The sequence below is a fragment of the Cherax quadricarinatus genome, chromosome 84 (genome assembly GCF_038502225.1).
Source record: "Cherax quadricarinatus isolate ZL_2023a chromosome 84, ASM3850222v1, whole genome shotgun sequence".
In the NCBI taxonomy this organism is placed as follows: Eukaryota; Metazoa; Arthropoda; class Malacostraca; order Decapoda; family Parastacidae; genus Cherax; species Cherax quadricarinatus.
In genome coordinates this window covers 9,667,723-9,693,771 of record NC_091375.1, presented here as the reverse complement: position 1 = coordinate 9,693,771, position 26,049 = coordinate 9,667,723, and the positions used below count along the sequence as shown (strand labels likewise).

The 26,049-nt window shown below is 36.6% G+C and overlaps 1 protein-coding gene across 1 annotated transcript in view; it reads left to right on the top strand.

The window, feature by feature from the left end:
- Positions 1–26,049, top strand: part of cac (calcium voltage-gated channel subunit cacophony) — a gene marked incomplete in the record, with an annotated part of 730,773 nt that overhangs the window by 544,212 nt on the left and 160,512 nt on the right. The window contains 2 exon segments of the mRNA XM_070103036.1: positions 21,171–21,254; positions 24,786–24,806. Of these exon segments, the coding sequence (XP_069959137.1) occupies positions 21,171–21,254; positions 24,786–24,806 (105 nt within the window).

Sequence of the window (26,049 nt, the reverse complement as noted above, 5' to 3'; positions counted from 1 at the left end):
AAATATATTTCTCAGCCACTTTTGTTTATATCTTCATGGGAGTGCACTCTGTATTTCCCAGGAAATGTAAAGAAAAACACTTGGAAAATAGTGCTATTAATTTTCTATAAGTAGTCTTTTAGCATTATTTAAAATCACATGTTTTTGTCTTTTGTCAAAATCATTAATAGATATTTACAAATAATAGGAGCCGATGGCATTAAAAAAAAAAGGTAGATGTGGTCTCTCATTACTTTTATCTTGAGTCATTTGTTAATCCAGTACATTAAGAAATATTTTAATTCCAATACCTAGGTGAGGAAGAGACATGTTAAAATTTGTCTCTTACAGTTTTTAACCCCTTTTGCTCTTGAGATCACTATATCAAACCAAGCAGTGTGTCTGATTGTGGAAGTTGTGATTTAATTATGCCCAGGAGGGGAAATGTCAGTCCAACAGGGGCTGTCACCTACTGCCCAGAGCTAAAGGTATGAATGGTAAGTATTCCTCAGGTGATGACTTCCATAACACACATCTGAGGCCCTGGTATCTTGTTTTCAAAGCTAAATAATTAAAGATTTATATACAATTATGTGGTGTGTTTTTTGTGTGTGTGTATTTTGTTTATTTGTTTGAGAGATAAACACTTGGTGGCCACTTTAATAGGCACATCTGTACACCTGCTCATTAATACAAATACGTACCTAATCAGCCAATCATGTGGCAGCAACACAACTTCTAAAAGCATGCAAACATAATCATGAGGTTTAGTAGTTGTTCAGACCAAACATGAGAATGGGAAAGAAATGTGATCTAAGTGACTTTGACCGTATAATGATTGATGTTGTCAGATGAGGTGGTTTGGCTATCTTAGAAACTGATGATCTCCTGGGATTTTCATGCATAACAGAGTTTACAGAGAAAGGTGTGAAAAACAGAAAACATCCAGTGAGTGGCAGTTCTGTGGGTGAAAATGCCTTGATAATGAGACAGGTCAGAGGAGGATGGCCAGACTGGTTCAAGCTGACAAGGTGACAGTAACACAAATAACCACTCTTTACAACATTGGTATGCAGAAGAGAATCTCTGAATGCACAAGTTCAACCTTGAAATGGGCTACAGCAGAAAGCCACATTGGGTACACCCCTGTCAGCTAAGAAAGAACATGAAACTGAGGCTACAGTGAGCACATAAGCTCACCAAACCTGGACAGTTGAAGACTGGAAAAACATCTCCTGGTCTGATGAATCTCAATTTCTGCTGCAACATGCAGATGGTAGGATCAGAATTTGGCATAAACCTTTGAGATGTGGTGGAGCAGGAGATTCATGGCATTAATGTCCAGCCAACAGATCTGCAACAACTGCATGATGCTGTCATGTCAATATGGACTAAGATTTCTAAGGAATATTCCCAGCAACTTGTTGAATCCATGCCATGAAGAATTCAGATTATTTTGTGGGCAAAGGGGGGGCTCTACCCAGTACTAGAAGGGCATAGCTAATAAAGTGGCCATTGAGTGTGTGTGTATATATGCAAAGGCTCACAAGAGAAAAATTTTTTCCTAACATCTGGTACTTAGCCCAGGAAGCTGATGCACTTTGTACTTTCTGGGAATGTTAGTATCACCTTTTTCACCAATTTCTCTTTAACCCTTTGACTGTTTCGGCCGTATATGTACGTCTTATGAGGTACCATGTTTGACGTATATATACTGTACTCATAAATTCTAGCGGCTTCAAATCAAGCAGGAGAAAGCTGGTGGGCCCACATGTGAGAGAATGGGTCTGTGTGGTCAGTGTGCACCATATAAAAAAAATTCTGGAGCACGCGGTGCATAATGAGAAAAAAAAAACTCCGACCGTTTTTTGTTTTTTTTAATTAAAATGCCGACTTTGTGGTCTATTTTCGTATAGTATTTATGGTTGTATTCTCGTTTTCTTGGTCTCATTTGATAGAATGGCAAACATATTATAGAAATAGAGGTGATTTTGATTGGTTTTACTATAAAAAAAACCCTTGAAATGGAGCTCAAAGTAGGGGATATGTTTGATTTTTGCTGATGTTCAAAAGTAAACAAATGATGTCATTGTCCAATAAATGTCCAACTAGCCATTCTAATATGCAGTCATGAATGGGTTGACATTATTTGTACAATTATTACAATATTGCAGTAGTCTGCATAACAGTAAATCTATTTTTTGTTTGAATGAAAATTCAAAATAGAAAGCAAGAGTAATATCAGAGGGGCTCGGAGACATGACTGATGAACAAAGAAAATGTTATTTTAGAGCCAGGAATGTCTGCATTGTTCATTCTGGACCTTATTTTGAAATGGTCATATTTTTTAATTTTCGTGAAATTGGCCAAATTGCAAATTTTTGACCACGTTATTGGGTAGTTAAAATCAATAAATGGGCAGTTTCTTGTATTCAATCGATAGAAAAAATGGAGTTCTAAAGAAATAGCTATGAGTTTGGTCGACTGGAACAATGGAATTAGCCGAAAACAGGGATCAAAGTGGGCGAAATCGACGATTTGTAAATATCGCCGAGGTTGCTAACTTCACGAGAGTGTAATTCCGTCAGTTTTCCATCAAATTTCGTTTTTTTGATGTCATTACAATCGGGAAAAGATTTTCTATCATTTCATAAGATTTTTTTTTTTTTTTTTTTTTAAATTTTGCGACGCCAGGAGACACCTCAGGATTGGGGGTTGCGACAGTCAAAGGGTTAATGGTATGAGACAGGAGATTCTACTTCTTTCCCAGCACCTTGACACTTTAATTGGGTTACTTTCAAAACATGATGGGATTTTATCTCTCCTAATACCTCTAGTATCAACACTGTAGTTGGTTCTGGAGATGATTTTATGACTAGGTGTTGTTCGATTCCTGGCAAAAGGGTGGTGTTACGACTTAATCTTCACCGTAACAATAGGGGCACAAATAACTCCAATTTTTTGTTAGTTTTATTTTATTACCAATCGTTTAGCTTCATTGGTATTTGGTTAGTGAATTAAAATAACCACAAGCAATTATAAATGAAATACTATTCAGCAAGGAACCCAATCTTACGTTCAAATTCTCATTAACAGAGTATGATACAATAATTTCAATTAATAATCTACTAATCTCACCATTTAACTCTTTTAGAAAGGTCTAGGGTAACGAAATAGTTATCTTTCATAAGTGACATGAATTACCAGACTTCAGGAAACTAATGGCAAAGGCAAGACAATAGACTTGGTATAAAGTTTTAGTTTAAGCTAGGAGCTTTGGGTTGAAGACCCATACCGAGTCAGAGCTAGGAGCTGACTGACTCACTCAACTACTCCATAGTATGACTTCAGCTCTGCCAGAAGGCGACGTGTGGCGTCAATTCTAAACCACCAATTGGTCACTACAGTAGTGGTTACACATTCGTAATACCTAACCTAATAATAATATAATATAATATTATAATTATAATAATCATTGGGAAAGATATAATATAATACAATATAATACAACGAGAGTACTGTTGATTCATACCGTACCCGATAATAATATATAGTCGAACCTGCTTTATCTAGCTAGTAATAAAGTGGTTCACGATATATTATTACAGAACTTATTTTAACCAGGCCTTTTATTTTTGTATATAATGGAGTGAAGTAGGGGCGCGTAACAGGTGGAAACATTGGGCGTGTTTCCTTACACCAGTTGTGCATGTTCTCCCATCAGAAATAATAGGTACCTGGGTATTAATTGACTGGTGTGGGTCGCATCCTGGGACAAAACCTAATTTGCCCGAAATGCTCTGCATAACAAGTGGCTTTTTATATAGTAGTATGTCATTGAAGTCAGTCAGGCCTGTATACCTTGTACATGTACTTGTAGAAATAAAGATATTATTATTATCAATGTTGTCAGGATTTTTTTAGTACCTCTATCACCTCTCTCTCTCATGCCTTCTTCCTCTGATAACCTTGTTTATTCCATGCAAGGCTCTTCATCTGATGCTTGTTAACTTTATATACCTCCATCTATGGGTCTGTATGACCCTTAGATCCATATAACTTTTTATTTTCTGACCTTGATGATGTTCTGTGAATTGCATCTGGGTTACTTATAATGTTTCTCCCAGGATTGTTTGGGCTCTGGGATACCTCATTGTACTTTTTCATTTTGACTGGTGTCTGTTTTTGATAATATTTTTTATTTTTTATTTTTTTTTATTTTTGGGAAAGTGGAATAAGAATCTTTCCTCCATAAGCCATGCGTGTTGTACAAGTCAACTAAAATGCCGGGAACAATGGGCTAGTAACCCCTTTTCCTGTAAAAATTACTAAAAAGAATAGGAAGAAGAAAATTGTCAAAGTGGGAAGTTTGAATGTGCGTGGATGTTGTGCGAATGATAAGAAATAGTTGATTGTGGATGTTATGAATGAAAAGAAGCTGGATATCCTGGCTTTAAGTGAAACAGCTGAAGGGGGTGAGTGAGTTTCAGTGGAGAGGAATAAATGGGATTAGGTCAGGGGTTTCTACTAGAGTTAGAGCTAAAGAAGGAGTAGCAGTAATGTTGAAGGATAAGCTATGGCAGGAAAAGAAGGACTATAAATGTATTAATTCAAGGATTATGTAGAGTAAAATAAAGGTTGGATGTGAGAAGTGGGTTATAGTAAGTGTTTATGCACCTGGGGAAGAGAGAAGTATAGATGAGAGAGAGATTTTGGGAAATGTTGAGTAATTGCATGGGGAGTTTTGAACCAAGTGTGAGAGTACTTGTGGTTGAGGATTTTAATGCTGAAGTGGGAAAAAATGTTGTGGAGGGAGTAGTAGGTAAATTTGGGGTGCCAGGGTCAAATGAAAATGGGGAGCCTTTAATTGAGCTATGTGTAGAAAGAGGTTTGGTAATAAGTAATACATATTTTATGAAAAAGAGGATAAATAAATATACAAGGTATGGTGTAGCACATAATGAAAGTAGTTTGTTAGATTATGTATTGGTGGATAAAAGGTTGATGGGTAGGCTCCAGGATGTACACGTTTATAGAGGGGCAACTGATATATCGGATCATTATCTAGTTGTAGCTACAGTTAGAGTAAGAGGTAGATGGGATAAGAGGAAAATGGCAACAACAAGTAAGAGGGAGGTGAAAGTGTATAAACTAAGGAGGAAGTTCGGGTGAAATATAAGCAATTATTGGCAGAAAGGTGGGCTGGTGCAGGTATGAGTAGTGGGGGGGGTTGAAGAGGGTTGGAATAGTTTTAAAAATGCAGTATTAGAATGTGGGGCAGAAGTTTGTAGTTATAGGAGAGTGGGTGCAGGAGGAAAGAGGAATGATTGGTGGAATGATAAAGTAAAGGGTGTGAGAAAAGAGAAAAAGTTAGTTTATGAGAGATATTTACAAATCGGAAGTGTTATAAGAAGAGTAGAGTATATGGAGAGTAAAAGAAAGGTGAAGAGAGTGGTGAGAGAGTGCAAAAGGAGAGCGGATAATAGAGTGGGAGAGGTACTGTCAAGGAATTTTAATGAAAATAAGAAAAAAATTTGGAGTGAGTTAAACAAGTTAAGAAAGCCTAGGGAACAAATGGATTTATCAGTTAAAAACAGAGAAGGGGAGTTAGTAGATGGGGAGATGGAGGTTTTGGGTAGATGGCGAGAATATTTTGAGGACCTTTTAAATGTCGACGAAGAAAGGGAGGCGGTAATTTCATGCACTGGCCAGGGAGGTATATCATCTTTTAGGAGTGAAGAAGAGCAGAATGTGAGTGTGGGAGAGGTGCGTGAGGCATTACGTAGAATGAAAGGGGGTAAAGCAGTTGGAACTGATGGGATCATGACAGAAATGTTAAAAGCAGGGGGGGGGGACATAGTGATGGAGTGGTTGGTATTTTTGTTTAATAAATGTATGAAAGAGGGGAAGGTACCTAGGGATTGGCAGAAAGCATGTATAGTCCCTTTATATAAAGGGAAGGGGGACAAAAGAGATTGTAAAAATTATAGAGGAATAAGTTTACTGAGTATACCAGGAAAAGTGTACGGTAGGGTTATTATTGAAAGAATTAGAGGTAAGACAGAATGTAGAATTGCGGATGAGCAAGGAGGTTTTAGAGTGGGTAGGGGATGTGTAGATCAAGTGTTTACATTGAAGCATATATGTGAACAGTATTTAGATAAAGGTAGGGAAGTTTTTATTGCATTTATGGATTTAGAAAAGGCATATGATAGAGTGGATAGGGGAGCAGTGTGGCAGATGTTGCAAGTGTATGGAATAGGTGGTAAGTTACTAAATGCTGTAAAGAGTTTTTATGAGGATAGTGAGGCTCAGGTTAGGGTATGTAGAAGAGAGGGAGACTACTTCCTGGTAAAAGTAGGTCTTAGACAGGGATGTGTAATGTCACCATGGTTGTTTAATATATTTATAGATGGGGCTGTAAAAGAAGTAAATGCTAGGGTGTTCGGGAGAGGGGTGGGATTAAATTATGGGGAATTAAATACAAAATGGGAAGTGACACAGTTACTTTTTGCTGATGATACTGTGCTTATGGGAGATTCTAAAGAAAAATTGCAAAGGTTAGTGGACGATTTTGGGAATGTGTGTAAAGGTAGAAAGTTGAAAGTGAACATAGAAAAGAGTATGGTGATGAGAGTATCAAATGATTTAGATAAAGAAAAATTGGATATCAAATTGGGGAGGAGGAGTATGGAAGAAGTGAATGTTTTCAGTTATTTGGGAGTTGACGTGTCAGCGGATGGATTTATGAAGGATGAGGTTAATCATAGAATTGATGAAGGAAAAAAGGTGAGTGGTGCATTGAGGTATATGTGGAGGCAAAGAAGGGAATGCATGAAAGTATAGTAGTACCAACACTCTTATATGGGTGTGAAGCTTGGGTTGTAAATGCTGCAGCGAGGAGGTGGTTGGAGGCAGTGAAAATGTCCTGTCTAAGGGCAATGTGTGGTGTAAATATTATGCAGAAAATTCGGAGTGTGGAAATTAGGAGAAGGTGTGGAGTTAATAAAAGTATTAGTCAGAGGGCTGAAGAGGGGTTGTTGAAGTGGTTTGGTCATTTAGAGAGAATGGATCAAAGTAGAATGACGTGGAGAGCATATGAATCTGTAGGGGAAGGAAGGCGGGGTAGGGGTCGTCGTTGAAAAGGTTGGAGGGAAGGGGTAAAGGAGGTGTTGTGGGCGAGGGGTTTGGACTTCCAGCAAGCGTGCGTGAGCGTGTTAGATAGGAGTGAATGGAGACAAATGGTATTTGGGATCTGACGATCTGTTGGAGTGGTAGGAAGGTAATATTTAGTGAAGGGATTCAGGGAAACCAGTTATTTTATATAACCGGACTTGAGCCCTGGAAATGGGAAGTACAATGCCTGCACTCTAAAGGAGGGGTTTGGGATATTGGCAGTTTGGAGAGATATATTGTGTATTTTTATATGTATATACTTCTAAACTGTTGTATTCTGGACACCTTTGCAAATACAGTGATTATGTGTGAGTGAGGTGAAAGTGTTGAATGATGATGAAAGTATTTTAGTTTTGGGGATTTTCTTTCTCTTTGGGTCACCCTGCCTCGGTGGGAGACGGCCGACTTGTTGAAAAAAAAAAAAAAGTTTTAACTTTGGGTTTCCTATGTGTGTTTTGTACTGTATTTTATATTGGCAGGAACATAGAGTGATTTCTTACAACATCAATCTAAGATCCTAAGATCCTCTCTTCCAGTGAACTACCTGAATGCTCTCCTGATTCTTCTTAAACTCACATGAACCAAGTTACAAGAATATGTTAAAGGAAGTTTTGCTTTTGAGTCTTGCCCAAAACCATGCCTTTCATAGAAAATGAGATATATGTCTCAGTTTATCTCATCTCTCCACAGGGGTCTGTCATTTCTTTCTTCCACTCTACAGTCATTTCTGCAACTGTGGCTCCTAGTGCTTCTCTGTGGCTTGATTCCTATGGAATGTCAATTACTTTATGACTGCTCTTCCTTACATCACTTCCATACTGTCCACACCTTTCACCTAGGGGCCTGCCCTCTGATCTCTTAACATGTCTTAAGCCCAGGACTCTGTCCAGTCCTATTCATGTTCGCTTGTAACATTTAACACTGATCGTGTCTCATCTCTCTGTATTATCACGTAATGAGGCACAGTTCATTTTAAACAATCATGATGCACCTGCTCACTGTTAGCATAAATATGCATTACACATGTTCTTAATCTTCTTAATGACCAGAGATATTCCTTTCATATGTCAATTAGTACATGGCCATCAGGTTCCTCACCTGTTTTGTAAATGCTGGACTGTGTGCACTATTCAAGTTGTTAAGTGTACCCTTGAAGAGCCTTTATATAACCTGTAGGTTTCAGTTCAGTCTGAACCCATTGGGTACACTGTCACAGCTTTGTTTCTCCAATGGCCTAGATTCCTCTGAAGATTTTAAGGTGGTCATTGGACATAATGTTGGCACATTTACCTCTAAAGGATTCTAGGGAGCCATTAGAGATAGTGTTGACACACATTATCTCTAACCTCTGGAACAGAATTCCTGTACCAGACAGAAGTTTGCATTCCTTTTTACCATTTCCTCAGGCAGGCTTCATACATGATTTGCAACATTCACTACATCTGTTGTCCTTTCATCCCTGAAAACTGAAAGTCACCCTCTCTGCAAGGTTAGACTTTCTTCTACAGCACATGAAGGTTCACAGTTCTACCATATCCTAGATGATCTTACAATTGTGGTTTGCCAGATAATCTCATTCTGTAAGTATTTACAGACTTTAGGGATTCTCTCTCTCTCTTTCCTTGTATTTGCCAAGGCACACACTTCAGATAAATCTCTCTCTCTTAATCTGGGTTAGGATCTTGACACCAGTTCTATACTCCTCTTCTCCTGGGTGAAGCATTTCACTGTGTTCGCTTACACCAAGCAGGACCTTCCTTCACCCAGTGTATAAGCACATGACACCAGGGGCAGCTTATGCTCCGCTAGACCTCATCGTAGAAGGCATGAAGATCACTAGTGCTTCGACCTTCTCCAGTCACTATGGTACTGTGCTCACCCCTATATCTGGGGTCATCGTTGGTGGTCATCATGCTCCACTCTAAGGTCAGTGATTCATTTTTCTTACATTTATTAAATGTTGAGCAGTATTCTTTGGTAATCTATATTATATATGAATTAGGGGAAGTGATAATGGTCACTCCCCTTTCATCATGTCTTGGTTAGATGGTCCATTTACTTGTTCCAGAGAGACTCACATCGATCCTCATTGTGTCCTCCAACCAGACCAGAACTATAGGGCTGAGCATGGTGATCCTTCTGATATAACATTTTTTCGTATCTATTTTACTGCTCATGCCAGTATAAAAATAGGAAGTAACCTACCAAGAACACTCGAAGCCCCCGAATCTAGACCAGATGCTCCTCTTAAATCCTGATATTTGTAGTTCTCTGCAGGGAGGATTAGCTTCCTGATGGATACACTGGCTTGTAAAAGATAGTATGCAATGTTACACCTGCTCTTCATTTAGGTGCACATGTTTACAATGTTCACCATTTTTCTGGCTGTCTAAAATGATGAGCTAAAGATAAATCACCCCAGTTCACATATTAAGAGTCTCCTGTCTCACTGCTTGCAATCTTGAGCATTCTCCTTTAGGTCTTCAGTTGATTCTTTCAGAATTTTGGAATTGGTGGTAGGATTATTATGGTAGGTCATAGATCCCAAACTCAGAATATAGAGTTTTAACCCGTAAACGGTCCAAACGTATATATACGTTTTTTCAACATTTGAAAGTATGTAAAAAAAGTAGATCTTCTTTTTTTATTTTTACATTTGAAAATGTGTAAAAAAACTTTGATCTACTTTTTTTTTTGTTATATTTGAAAATACGTAAAAAAAAAACATAGATCTACTTTTGGAGCACTACACATGTGAATGTAGATCTGCTTGGACCGTTTATGGGTTAAAGGATGATGCTAGAGGGTACTCAAGCAAGCCTGCATACGGAAGGAAATAAACATGTGTTGCTGTTTATACAAAAGGAGTTTGAGAAACTGTTACTAGTTTTATTAAGCAAATAAATTGCAGTTCTTAAGGTACAGTATTTCTTGGAACCCTTTATAGCAAGTAATTTTTTCACCCTTAAAAATGCTGTAATATATGGAGGGTTTTTGAAGTTCAGTGCTATCTTACTCCCACAATCCCATTTCCTGCTGAACTATTCAGTTCAGCAGTTTGCCTTTTGAGTGTTTTTCCACAAGGCCTGCTTCTCATCTCTGCCGGTTTCCCCTCCCTCTACTTCTCCCATCCACAATGGCAGGTATCCTGCTTCTTGAGTTCTTCCTTAGCTCTTTCATGGAGACTCCAGGGCACACTGTGGCACTATCTTCTGGCTGATGCTCAGCCCACTACACCCATCCATATCTCTGGCTTGCTCTGCTTCAAGTCTTTCTTGTCAACTTCATTTGAGTTCCATTGGAAGGGCCCCTCATTTCTTCTTGTTCAGGGGGCCTCCTATTATAAGAACATAAGAATGGAAGAACACTGCAGAAGGCCTACGGGCCCTTACAAGGCAAGTCCTTATCAAAACGATCTCTACCCAAAGCTACCCAAGAATTTACTCCCATATCCAATGACACCAATCAAACCCAGCCCCTCCCACTCATATATTTGTCCAATCTCTTTTTAAAGAGATTGGACAAATATACATATATAAAGTGTTTGGCCCTTTGTCTCTGGTACCACTGATTCTACCCCTGTTGGTGTTGCCTCTACCTCAGTCTTTCCTTCTCTGGATTTTTCTCTGACTTTCCCAGTATTGTTTTACTCCTGTGAGCTGGTGGCTCTCCATTTCGCCCTTCAGCTTCTTAATCTCGCCTAAGGGCCAAATGTGTGGTCTTCAACATTTTCATTGTTATTGACACATTTCTTTTGGGATGTCATCTGGAGCTTCCTATGCCATAGAAACTTTCTGTTCCCCTCTATCTTCTTTGTGTTCCTCCTTGCAGTGTTCCACTTTGGCAAGACTAGCTTTACTTTCTGCACTGATTCTCTTTATTAGCCTATATAACATCTCTTAGATCTCTCTCCAGGATAACCTCTCTTATCATGCTATCATTGTGCTGTTCTTCTGTCATTTTTCCCCAGTTGCAGTTCACTCTGATATGGTCTGTTTGGGTGATTCTTGTCTACAGTTGTTGTGGTTCTTTGTTAGGATTGTTGCTCTCCCAGGACTTCCAAACCTGGTGTGGCTGGGACAAAATCCATTCCCTCTCCATGCATGATCATTCTTAATGTCATAGGAAAGGGTATCCAGGTATAAGTATTCAAAGTGCCTTACTATTCATTTGGTACCTCTTTGGGGTCACATCAGTCTCTTGGCTCTTGTCTTTGATGTGTCCTCAATGGTTTTGGTATATGTGACCATGCCATACATACCCTTGCTGCTGCTTGTTCTGGTGCTTGTATGCATTTGCAAGAGCAAATGCATACAAGATCATCTGGTCTTATACTCTGCCTCTTTGCCTTACTGCACTCTGGTGCTGGATATTTCCATGGCTGAGAACTGAGATATTTTTTGCTCTGTTTCTGGCACAATCCTTTCAGTGTTCAAAGAAATTGCTCCTGTATCAGGTTCATTACTTAGAATATGTTCACCTCAGCAGCTAAATTCTCCATTATGAGTGTGGGTGTATGATTCCTCCTGGGCATCCCAATATTTGACAGCAGGAAACTGCATTTTGAAGAATGAAAAATGATTTTCAGCATCAGAGTCTTGGGAGTCATGAGTATCTACTGCTCTCAGCAGTGATTTTCCAGCTAAAAAATGAAGCAACAGCAAAGTACAAGTGTTCCTCGACTTACGATATCTTGACTTTACGATGGTGAAAAAGTAATTACTTTGTGGTTAAAACTTAAGATAATTACCCAGTATGAAGGTGGCAAGTCCATAACTTGTATTCATTTATTTATTGGCATTTAGTTAATTACAGTAATTATTTGTTTATTTACTTATTCAGTGACAGTAGTTATTTTATTTATTTATTTAGCATATCATATTCACATTCAACTTACAATATTTTTGACTTACAATGAGTCTATCGGAACATAACCCTATCATAAGTTGAGGAGCACCTGTACAGTTGACCCACCAAATTTGTAAGGGGTTGTGTTTCTAGAAGTCACTTAAGTCTAAACTATGAATAATGCATCAGTATGTCTGCATAATAAATCTGGGCTCATTTTATGTTTCAGAAGCCACATTTTAATATTTTTAAAATTTACATTCATAAGAAAGATAACCAGATGAAATAGATATTGAGCAGTGGAAAGCCATGTAACAAAATTATGCATAGAAATATCTATTCACAGGTTGCTTATCAGTAAAAACTTTGAATAATTGAATTCCATGCATAAGGGACCCTTATTAATTTGAGGTGAATGGTGAGTGGCTCAAACTGAACTACAGGTGGGCCCCATTCATATGGCGTTAAAGTTCCCAGCCCCATACGATAAGCGAGACTCTCCAGTGGGTGGAAAATAACCATTTTTTTCATTATCGAATGCATCTGAAATGCCTGATAACTTGTTTATACTATTATATATTAAGTGTTCAGTACAGCTAGGCATTAAAAAAAGATTAAAAATAAAATAAATACACAGTACATACAGTGCTTATCTTGAAACACAGAGTCGGCTGTCCTGTGCTTGTGCAACTGTTGTATGAAAATGCCAGAAAAGTGGTAAAACACTGAATATAATGAACAATGGCTCAACTGAAAGCCAACAAAAATGTAGAACATTGACAAGAGGTGCTGTATACACGGGGCTCTCCTGTATCTGGGATACAAACAAGTGTGCGCTAGGATAGGTGTACGCTAAACCAGATGTGCGCTAGGACAAGTGTGTGCTAGGATAGGTGTGTGCTTGGACAGGTGTGCACTAAGACAGATGTGCATTAGGATAGGTGTGTGCTAGGGTAGGTGTGCATTAGGATAGGTGTGCACTAAGACAGATGTGCACTAGGATAGGTGTGTGCATTAGGACAGGTGTGCACTGAGACAGATGTGGTCTGGAACAGGTAGGAATAGGTGTGATTCATTTCCACCTGGGCTTCCCATGGCTCCTGGTACAGGATAATGATGATAATTATCTTCAAAATATATTTTGTGCAAAAATCTTTGTTATTTCAAAATAAAGTGTTCCAAATGCACAATTCTTACATAATAAAAAAATAAGCATTACACTATTTTATTTTGTTTTATAATGAACCCCATTACGGTACTTGGGGCAAATATTCAGTGATTCATTCGTTTCATATACAGTGGAACATCAGTGTTTGAACTGCAAAAAGTTTGATTTTTGAAGCAATATTTCCCAGGCTTTAATTATCAACCTTACACACTGGAGGATGTTGAACTGACTCTTCCAAAAGTCTCTGAGAGTTAGGTCAGTATCAGAGGTCACTTCAAAACACTTTTGAAACAGGGCTTTCCTGTAAAGATTTTCTCAACTGAATTTTAAACAAGTCAGCATGTTCAGACTAGAAAAACATTCAAAGACTAGGTCAGTTTTTTCTGAACAAAATTGTTCAGACTCCAGTTTGTTCAGGGTTCAGTACATTTGAACACTGAGGTTCCACTGTATTTTCATTTTGGGTATATAACATAAAACAATTTGCTTATATGTACAGCCCTTATAATATATCAGTTTCATTCCTGTCTATAGTTGTATTGCAGTGAAGCATCATTCCCTCTAACATGAATTAATTATCCAGTGTGAGGTAAAAAGACACATCAAAAGGAGATCTTTATTAGTACAAATATTCACCTACATGAACCATTATTAAGTACTTGATAAAGCCTTGTGTAAGTGAATATTTGCACTAATAAAGCTGTCTCTCTCTCGTTACCACTTGTTGGCTATGTCAAACTTCACCCAAAAGTTTATTTCACTGTTCTAAATGAAGGATAGTTTATATGCCCCAGATATTATATAAGTTATCTGTATGCTATAGTACTGCACATCTTACATTATTTATAGTACTAACCAATACAAACTAGAAATGTGTGGCTTATGAATGACAAGTCAGGTTTGTCTTGTGTTCCTGGTAAAGAAGATAACCAGAAACTCACTAGTACTACAGTTGAGACCAAGGTGATGGACCACCAGACTTTCTCTCCACTAATTGTATAAAAATCTTGTGGTCTTTATCAGTGACAAAAATATTGTGGGGTATTTGAATGATTAAAGGACCATTTATGTGTTCAGGTGGATGAGTCAGTTAAGGAATGTGAACATTTAAACCTTCAGCTCTGGGTAGCAGTTGATAGTGCCTGTGTAACTAAAATTTCACCTCTTAATTTATGAAACATTGAAGAACTGCATGAGATTTTCCGAAAGATTTACAACAGTGAGAGTGAAAGTGAGACTTCCACTTTTAGACAAAAAACACACATCAGTTCCTTAATGTATATTATGTTGTGAAGAAATTGAAGGATTACACAGGTGTGTGGGTGGAGACTGCCAGCTGAGGAACATTTGCATTCAGACCTTTAACTCAGCGGCAGACTTCATCACCTACTAGATTGAAATTTCTCCTCCTGGTCAGTTAGATTTAACACAGTATACAATGGTCTAGATGTTACTTTGACAGCCAGAGTTAAATCATGACAAACATGGTCAGACATACATACTGCTTGGCTTGATATCTCAAACTCGGTAGTGAAAGAGTTAATGATTATTAAAATTTTGCTATTTCTTGTTTTAGATTATTTTTTATTATTTGCATTTTGGGTAAGTATGTAAAGGTAAAGCAGAAATGTTGGCCATTAGCAGGTGCAGACTAGTTTAGATAAAATAAAAGATTTAAAGAAAGGAACCACTATGAAACATGTGAGTATACATCAGGGGTGTTATTGCAAATCAGGAATATTCTTAGTAGTAAATTTAAAGAAAGTTAATAATTGAATGTTTTAATACATTTGCATACACACCTTTAGCGGAAATGGAGAAGAATCAAAAGTATTGTATTTCATAAGTTAAGGTCCCAAAGTCTAAGAATAAATCAGTAGGACTACCACAATTTACGAAAGTTCAAGTTTTTACAGGCAAAGAACGCTTCGGATATGAGCTAGTTAACTCAAAGTAGAATGTTCTATGTCACACAATGTACAATAAAGCTAGACTTATAAAATCCTACTAATGAAAGTTCAAAATGAAGTTTTGCACAAAGTTCATTATTGGTAAAATTAGTTTAACATAAACTTAGACACTACGTTCTCTGAACCTGAATAACAGTTGTATTTCTTTTTAAGGACAAGAATTGACACAATGCTGTGGGTATAAATACACAACCAAGAGTGTTGTTGAAGGAGACATTTTACCACTATTACTAAGTGTAAAAAGAAGAAAAACTTTATACCCTTTTCTTTTTTCAGGTTGCCCTGTCTCAGTGGGATATGGCTCATGTATTTAAAAAAAAAAGTTTTGCCACCAGTGATTTTTCATTTGTAATACAAAAACCACTAAATTCACATTATACATAACAGATAAAGGTCAGGTGCAACCTAGAAAGACAGGTAGAGTGGTGAGGTCACTATACAGTGGAACCCCGAATATTGGCCACTGCATTTATCGGCCGAATCATATTTAGGCTGGTTTTTGGGCGGAAATTTTGCCCCATATTTTGGCCAGTGCCTCACAAATCAGCTGTATTGTATGTGTCAGCTTGGCTTCCGCCGGGACACCGCATGTAGGTGAGTCAGTCTCCTTATGTCTCTCGGTGAATGAGCATATACTCCACGCATTTATCTAAACATTTCCTTAAAATCCATTGGTTTTTGTGCTTGTTTATTAAGTGTAACTGTGAAATAAGCCACCATGGACCCAATGGAAGATGTGGAGAGAGGCAGGGAGTGTAGTAAGGAGGGAGTGTAGCAGGGAAACAGGGAGTGTGGAAGGGAGGCAGGCAGGGAGTGTAGCAGGCATACAGGGAGTGTAGCAGGGAAACAGGGAGTGTGGAAGGGAGGCAGGAAGTGTAGCAGGCATGCAGGGAGTGTAGCAGCAAAACAGGGAGTGTGGAAGGAAGGCAGAGTCCTTATGGAGGGGGATACCCCTTCCAAACAATAATCACTCCTCCCTCTCTCCTCCTCCTTATCTTCCATAAGCCAACAAGAGTCTTCAATAAAGGTATGTAATAGTGATGTAAATGTTCATTTATTTATTTTATTTAGTTCTCATTGTTTTGTGTATGTAAAACTTTAATTAATCCTTAAAAAATGTATTTTTTGTTAATATTTTTTGGTGTCTGGAACGGATTAATTGTATTTAATTAGTTCTTATGGGAAATATTGCTTCGAATTTAGGTCGACCTTCTGGAACGGATTACGGCCGATATTCGGGGGTTCCACTGTATATAACAGATAAAGGTCAGGTACAACCTAGAAAGACAGATAGAGTGGTAAGGTCACTTGCCTCACCGAGAGGGGCAATGTGCTTCATGAGTGAAAAGTGTTGGTTTTGAGAAGAACCTGCCTAGCAAGGACCAGTAGACTTACTGTAGTACTCTTATGTTCTCATGTCACTTGATGGCAGTTTCTTGGTTGGGTAAGATCATTTTAGTGAGAATTCTGTAGCTTCTAAAATTGTATATGAATGTTATACAATACCAACAAGATGAAGAATTAAACATGTGTAACACGTGTCACTTGTAAATAGTCTAAGTCAGACCGAAACATCATCATTAGCTTCTCTCTCCTATGTGCAGGTTATTTGTGCATCTGGGTATCTTTAATTAATTTATAGACATTTTGTCATCCAGTAGGTTTATCAATACAATACAATGACATAATGTGATGGCTGTGGTGCTCATTACCTACTCTGAGGCTGAGGGACTAATTACCTTATCTTTTGTATATGCTTCTAAAACTGCCTGAGTAATGTGAGAGTGTCTTTGCAATTGAAACCATTGTACCAGACATTTGAAGTTAAATCTACAATATACAGTTAATGTACATTAGAACTGAAAAATTCACAATGATCATTGAACTCTGTCTGGTTTAGTTTTAATGTATATTTTAACTTTAATAAACTTCATGGATTCTTTATTTCTCAAGTTTAATTGCTGGATTTTATCATTTTAGCATCAAAAGTGTAGTACAGTACACCGTGAGTGCTGTGTTAATTCTTGCCCTTAAAAGGAGCAATGTAGCACACAAACCAATCTATTGTTATCCAGGTTTGGAAAATGTACTGTTGAAGTTTGCATCAGACCAACTTTTGCTTTGATGATCCTTGCACAAAATTGCACATTGAGAGTTAATTAGCAGGATTTTATAAATTTAGTTTTATCATACATTGTGTGTTCCAGGACAACCTATTGTGTGTTAATTGGTTAATTAACATAAAAAACAAATTTTCATAAATCACTTACTGGTCTACACTTGGTTAGGCTTAGGCAGGGTGTGTATGGGCAAAAGTCAAGTTTCTTTTCCTAGCTAATGTCATAATTAGGGTGTTCATCTTTCTCTGAATTGCTGTTTGTGCATTTCTGCCCAACCTAATGTTAGTCCGAACTTTATTACAGTGCAGTAATATTTGTCATTCTCTAATAGGTTAGGTTAGTGTATATTAATCTTTATTTATGTATAATTAACTATCAGTGATGAACTAAATATAATGTCTGGCTTCAGGTAGCATATTGTACTGCCTTATAGTGTTCATCTTGCTCAGAATGCTAAAAAGTTAGAAGATGGGTTGTCGTAAGGAACTATATGTGCTATTCTTGTTCCTTCTGTATAAACACACACACAGCATAACACATTCAACACACAGCACAACAGGGAAATAGGTAAAGAAATTTTTGATGGATTTGGATTCATCAGAGTCAGTGAGACCTGACAATAGGTCACCATGGATTCTTAAAGAGGGTGCAGAAACATTGTCTAAGCCACTAGCTATGATCTACAACTAGTCATTGGATATGAGACAGTTACCAGAGATCTATGTGACAGCAAGAACCATTCTCTATATTTAAGAAAGAAGACAGACAGGAAGTGTTAAACTATAGACCAGTTTCTCTGACATGCATGCCTTTCAAGGTAATAGAGAAGCCTATCATGGAGAGAGTAGTAGAATACTTGGAGAGATGCAGTTTCATAAACAATAACCAGCATGCATTTAGGGATGGAAAATCTTACTAATTTGTTGGAGTTGTGTGACAGTAACAGATGTGCAACAAGAGAGAGAGAGAGAGAGAGAGAGAGGTTGACTTGATACTGTACCCCTCGAGAGGCTGGGCCTAAAACTTGAGATGCAGAAGGGAATAACAGGGCATGTACTCTAGTGGATCAAAGAGTATCTTAGGGGAAGAAAGAAAAGTGACTGAAAGAGACATCAGAATGGAGAAGAGGAACTAGTGGGGTTCCACAAGGATTGGTATTAGGACTAATACTGTTTCTTGTTTATGTGAATGATATTCCAGATGGGACTGATTCAGGTATATTCCTGTTTGCTGATGATGTAAAACTGGTGATGAAACTAAAAACAGATGAGGACAAAGAAAGGATCCACAGTAATGTAGACAAATTGCAAGAGTGGTCAAATAAGGGGTTGCTTGATTTAACCACATTATATGCAACATCATGAAGATTAGGGAAGGAGCAAGAAGACTGGAAATGGAGTATAGACTAAGGGGAATAGGAGCTGCAGACTTTGCTCAAGGACAAAGACCTAGGGGTGAGCATAATGCGCAGTATATAGCCAGAGGTTCACATCAGCCGAATAACTTCTGCAGCCAATGATCGTCTGGCATATTTAGGAGTAACTTTCAGGATCCTGCACCTTTACAAAGCATGTTAAGAAACTGGAGAAAGTACATAAGTATGCAACAAGGCCTTTTCCTGAGCTAAGGGAAATGAGCTACAAATCTAATGACATTGGAGGACAGAAGAACCAGGGGAGACAAAAACACAAAATGCTCTGGGGAAGTGATAAGGTAGACAAAGATAGGCAGAGAGGCAAATAACAGTAACACTGGGATACAGCTGGAAATTAAAGTCACAGATAAATCACAGGGATGTTAGGAAGCATTTCTTGAGCCTGAGAGTGATCAGGAAGTGGAATGACCTTGGTGAGGAAGTGATGGAGGCAGACTCCATACATAGTTTTAAGAGCAGGATTAATAGGGCCCACAAGGCTAGGAGGGAGGGAATCTGGATAATGACAAGTTACAAGGCAGAGCCAGGATCAGGATCTGAAAATTAATCCCTGCAACCATAAATTGGTGATGAGTACATACACAGACACATATGCAACAACACAAAAACACAAATAAGCACATGTACAAATGCACACAAAAACACATGGATACGGACACATACACAAAACTCGGTGAGTATATACACGTAATTGTAACTCCGTGAGTTGACACAATTAGCAGCTCTAACTACACATTACGGAAGGAGATCTGCCGAAAGGATAATAGATTTTTTTTTTGTAGAATGATAGATTATTGTTAAATTTTACAAGAGGAGGTAGTAGTGCTACCACTTAAGTTTTCTGAACCTTGCAGTACACTTTACTTCTGAAGATGGGGCACTACAAGTTATTCTCTGCTTTTGTAGCTACAAACAAGCAATAGTCGATTATATAAACACACACACAATGATGAAATAGACATACGTGCAATAACTGGGGCTCTTTATTTGAATATGTTTCTTCAGTTATTTGGTTCATCAATTCCGTATAGAGATGATATGTGAAGACAGTAGAATTTGAGGGAATTAGTTCCTCACTCTTGTTGAACAATACACAGAAGACAGAAGAAGATGGGAGTAATTAGTCCCTCAGCCTGGAAGCTAGTGTCTAGGCTGAGGGACTTATTACCTCTTATTCTGACTTCACATATCATCTCTGTATTGGTAAAGCATCTTCAGATAAATATAACCAAGTGTTGCACATGTGTCTGTTTCCTCACTTTGTTAGTATTGTATAACATAGCCATAATAACACACACGTGATGTAGCTTGATGAGTTTGGCTCTACTCCTGTAGCTACACATATGTAATTACCTATGCATACATTTATAAATACATACACATACATACATACTTCTGTGGGATTGTAACTACAGTACATATAAACATGTTTACTGATAATTTGTTTAGTTTTTCTAAAATAGTTATGTATTGGCTTAAAAGGAATAATATTTTTAGATTATTTTATAATTTTCTTTTAAGAGCTACTAAGGACTTGAGTTGCCATGTTCAGATAGGTTCCACAGACAACTTTTTTTTTTTGGTTATTGACATGTCCTGTCTTCATTGGGGACTTTGAGCTTTACCTGCTACATTGTTCTAATATTTTTTGTAAGAAAATACACTATAATGAACATAGTCATGTAAAGCTCAGATTCATCTAATTTACCATATCATTTGTGTTTACCTAACACTACAAGATATGAACTCTATAAATCTAAATACTCTTCCAAGTGTACTTTATTGTCCGACCCACCAACATGATTCCTTGCGCAACCTCCCATACCCGATACTCTTGCTCATCACTGTCCTCACATATTTCCCAAGTCTCTGTCACTCCCTTGGTATTCCTCTGTGTGTGTCAGTGTATACCTATGAATGTTGCTATCAAACTTAAAAGTTGATTTACCTTAGTGTCATTTTACCTAGGATTTGTCAATATTATCACACTTAGCATCAATACTGACAGCCGGGTTTTTCCTAATATTGGGAAGAATGCCTTTCTAAGAATTGCTCATCAGCTTCCTTTCACTTTCTCTCATGTCTTCTTTCTTCTTATGTTTATCTTATGGTAGTTTTCCTTTCTTTTAGTATGTTTGAGTTTAAAAATATAAGAGTCTTGCTTTGAGAATATTATATTACATATAGAACAGTTTAATGCAGTTTCTGTTTAGCTATGTAGATAGTAGCATATAGTATTGAGTAATGCCAATATTCTCTGCTCTGTTTATGAGTCCATACTCACATATGTCTTTTACTTTTTTTATAACTTGTAAATGTCAAGTATATACCTTTAGCTGTAGAATAACCTACTGTTACTTGCATTTAATATAATGTGTACACAGTGTACCTTATATACATTCATACATTCAGAAATAAAAGTGCAACTCAAGAACTTAAAATATTAAGCTAACTGCCATTTTGTTTCTCCCAAGAATTTTTTCAAGGATCCATGGAATACTTTCGACTTCATCACAGTGATTGGGTCCATCATTGATGCCTTGGTGGTGGAGTTTGGGGTAAGTGATCCAACATGAACTTTATTGCCATGGTAACTAACAGTAAATTACAGTCGCACCTCATATATCCTGGTGTTACGTAGCTGGGAATTCTGCTTAATTGTATGGATTTCACTGGCTCCATCTTCACTTAACCAACAAATACTTAGGGTAATGCAAGTGTGACCTGTTGTTTAGCAGTGTCTAAAAGAATGAAAAATGCCAAGTATCTTTGCCTTTTTCTTCATATGTTTTTACCATAATTGTACAAACACATACACTCAAGTGTATTATTTTTCATCCATACTTCATGCTGATGACTCTGATAAGTGCAAGAATTTTAAAAAAAGTGTCAAGTACAGAAAATAAGGAAAGTATTATAAAATCACTGTTGACAGAGAACAAGACAACAGATTGAAGCACCTCACTCTAAGAGGAGAGAGAGAGAGAGAGAAGGTGCACTCATCACATCCTTCATTACCTAATTGTCTCTCAACAAGTATCATTTCTATATGAAAAAGTAAACGACCTACATGAGCTTTTTACATTACTTTTAATAGTTACTTGTTAAGGTTGTTATATGAAAGTTTTTTGATCTAGGCATGTTAAATGGGAACAGAAGTATTTCAGAAAACTAATTCCAGCAATATAATAAAGAATAATAATTCTTGATTTGTATAAAAAAAAAAAAACCTGTAAGTTAAAAAAAAAAAATTGACTTTTTCAGTTATACAAATTAATCATAAATAAAAATAAAACATTTACTCATACAGGTTTTGTATCTTATATTTTTTGTATTCTTAAATGCCTTTTTTTTATTTCCCCAAGAAATTTACAAGCTCTTGCACACCAAGCCATAAATGGAGAGGAAGTACTGAAGTTTATATTCAAGAGTGACAGTATGATCATCAAGATCATAAGTTTTAGAAAAGAGATGTGCTTTCCATTGAGATTTAAAAGCATGAATCACCTATGAATTTTGGTAAAACTCTTGAATGTGAGTTAGAAGTGCATGGTTTTGGAGAATGGCAGATCTTCTCTTGGGGTGGCAGAAAGCAGCACCTGCTCGACTGGATATTTAATTTTACAGTCTTCAAGACATTAGATTATAGCGCAGAATGTTGGACATTGATCCAAGATAAGAGATATACACTGCTTGATTTACAGTTGCAATATTGGCAATGGAGGGTTGTGTGTTTTCATATAATAATAGATAATTTATCACGAAATACACAAACCAATACTTAGTCCTACTGTTCACAACTTTTGCGTACCTGTATCATGCAAGTCGCTACCTAGCAAGAAATCATGTTTGCCGTTTCTTCATACGTCACACTTAATTATGCAGCATTGACCACTCAGAAGCACTGTCATATACCTTTTCTGAGTGAATAAATAGAGAATTTTCTGAAAAGTACATTTATATAAAGATATAATAGTGGAAAATAAGTCTCTTCCACGAGGAAGTGGAGAAAAATTCTTCCTCCGTAAACCATGCGTGTCATAAGTGGCAAATAAAATGCCAGGAGCAAGGGGATAGTAACCCCTTCTCCTGTAGTATAAATTTCTAAATGTGAAAAGAAGAAAGACGTGTTACTTTTTCAAGTCATCCTGCTTCAGAGGGAGATGGCTGGTGTGTTAAAAATTAAAAAAATAAGTCTTACAAGCATTAGTAAATTAGTCATAGCAACACTACCTGAATAACAAAATACTCTTAATCCCAATAACTCCAGATTAATGAGGTGTGACTGTAATGTGTAATATTGTTCCCTAAGGCAGAAAGTAGTAGTAATACAATGTTTTTTTACCTTTTATCAACTGCAATTATTTGTATATAACATGACATATAATGCAAGAGATCAAAAGTTGTTGTTTTTTATATTACTCTGAAATTGTGTTTTGATTGATTTATATGTAGGCTTATTTCTTAATTACTGATTGTCCTTGTTTTATGTTAATTATCTTAATATCAAAGAAAATGCTATTTAAATTTTGTTGCGAAAATATGGAACATACAATGAACATCAAATTTGCAATCAAGATTTATGGTAGGGTAGCAAAGAGTGATACAGCTGGTGTACACTTGGTCAGTAAGGGAGTCAAAATATTTTTTTAAACAAACCTTTGTAAGAGTTTAAAAAAATCCTCACTATATACAATTTATAAATTTATTGAAACCCATAGACAAATATACCCTTAATATTTTATGATTCTTCTATAAGATTTTACACTGTTATAAATGAGTATGTTTAAGCCTTGAAAAATCCTACAGCTGAGCTCTCTGTAATGTTATTGTTAGCATGACCTGTATAGTATCTTCCATATGAATCAAAATAACTGAAAATATTAGAAATCATTATGGTCATTGATCGACATGTCTTAAGCTATAAGAGATAAGTAATGATTTTGCATGGTATTTCCAAATTTGGAAAGTGTAATATTGCAGTTACAGTTTTTGTACAAAAATCACATCATGAAGTCCTAAGGTGTTGGTCTCAAAAACTGAAGTACAAGGTACAATAAGTGATGTATATAGTGCAAATACATGCATCAGATTAAAACGTGGCTTAAAATTGCCTCATTCTTCATTCAGGTTTATAATTTTTTGCTTCAGAATTTTGTGTACTTACAAACTATTAACTTGGCTAATTTTATTTTAGTACTGCAGTATTTTCATATGAATAATATTGATTTTTTCAAAATATTTTGAAAATATCCAATTTTTGCATCTATGTTCAGCATCAAATAGTAAATAACTTTGCACAAATAACCTTAGTGCACCTGCTCTAAATTTTTCATGAAGCCAGAAGCTAACTTTTTATAATATAGCATTTTTTAAGATCACGTTAATTTTTTTTTATGTAGTTTAACACCATCTAATTATTATGTGATGTCCTCTCAACATAGGATAAGGTAAGTAAAGCATGGTGCCAAGTGCATTTCGTGTCTCGTAAAAATAAAATGCAAGGCTGAAGAGAGTCGCCCGCAGCTATGTGCTGTCCACGCAGTGTATTTTTATTATATTATGTTGATTTCCTATTTCTAAAAACCAAAATTGCCCAAACTGAGGATAATGCATTAACACTTTCCTCACAAACATATATTTTGATGAGCCAATGATATGTCAGTTGACCATTACAAAACTCTTCCTTATTTAATACACCTGTTTCTTTTGGTTTTACTGTAGTTTGTTTTTGTGGTTTAAAGAATCTATGTGTTTCATTGACTTCTTTAACTATGCATCTTCCACTACTAACTTGTTTAAAATTCAAGCTGCTTGTTTACTCATGAAATTGAAATAATGCGATTGCAAACAAACCACAGAATGGGTGGGGTATGAACTCATGTCAAGCGAGTCTTAAATCCCCAGGCCAGTCCATAAGGCATGAGTTCAAACCCCACCTGTTCCAGGGTTTGCTTGTTTACCTTTGTTATGAAGAAAAAGGTACAGATTTTTATTTGTTATACCTGCATGTTTTATTATGTTGAAAAATATACAGTGTGACCTACAAAAACAGATACAAAATGATATTTTTGTTTTCTTTGTCTCAGCGAATGTATGGAGAAGGGACAGTAAGTTTTCCCCTATAAAGAGGCACTGGTAGCATTGATCGTAGTAAACCTCAAAAATAAGATTCCCTCCTTGAAATCTAGGCTTGTATTCTAGGTTGTCGGAACTTATCATTGGTAATGATGAGACTATATTTGAAAACCCCACAGAGTGAACCACACACACTGTATTTCACCTTAACATGAAAAATACAGTAATTGTTAATTGCATGTGTTCTTTTTTTTTTTTATTTTAAAGCAAAAGTGACAATTTTTATTCATTATAAATACCAAAATACACTTGAAATGATTTAACATTTTCAGTATCTGCTTTCACAGTGATAACTATTTTTACTGCATTTAATACACTGTGTACAATTCACAGGCTCATATAATGTGATAAATATTTTCTTGAGAGTATGCACAATACCCCCATGCTGTGACATGGTACAGTCATCCCATTATGGTTCTCTTTCTGAATGTTGATCCTAAGTAATAAACTACAATTATGGTCTTACCCTGTATTGGTAATGCCTGTATAACTAATAAGTACAGTATATTGTATTTAGATCTTAAATTGTTAGGGAATTTGGATATGTATTGATCAGCTTTCATGCATTATTTTATTTGAGACAGCTTTTGTTGACATGTGATTGCAGTGCTTGATGACTTGTACATACCCAGAAGAGCTTAAAATATAAGTAATGTTAATAGGCTATGTAATATTGGAATCTTATGTAGATTTGGCACTTTGTACTGTATATGATGTAAATACATAAAAATGAGAATGATTTTTTTTTATTACTGTATACAGGTTAAGAAAAATTTCAGTTAGTACTCTTCAGTTTGTAAGTGCATTTTAACTAATATTATGACACACTAGACACTACTTAATATTCAAACACTCAAAATATTTATGAAGACCCAAAAGCGGGTTGTGGTTTCTCACATAGTTGGTGTGGCAGTGAATTTGCAAATGCAAGGCTGAGAGTTTGATCACAGTGCTCCTTACACAATTTGTTACTTTCCCAGTATGGTGATTTTCTCACTTCATGTAATTAATTTATACAGTAATTCATATATAATATAATGTCTTTATTTTTTTTGACCACATTACTCATTTCCCACCAAGGTACGGTAAGTCAAAGAAGGAAACATGTTCACCATTATTCATTCAATTGCTGTCTTATCAGAAGTGTGTAGACATCACACTTGAAATAATCCTCTAAAATGAACAAAAAGGCCCAATAACATAACTGGAACAATA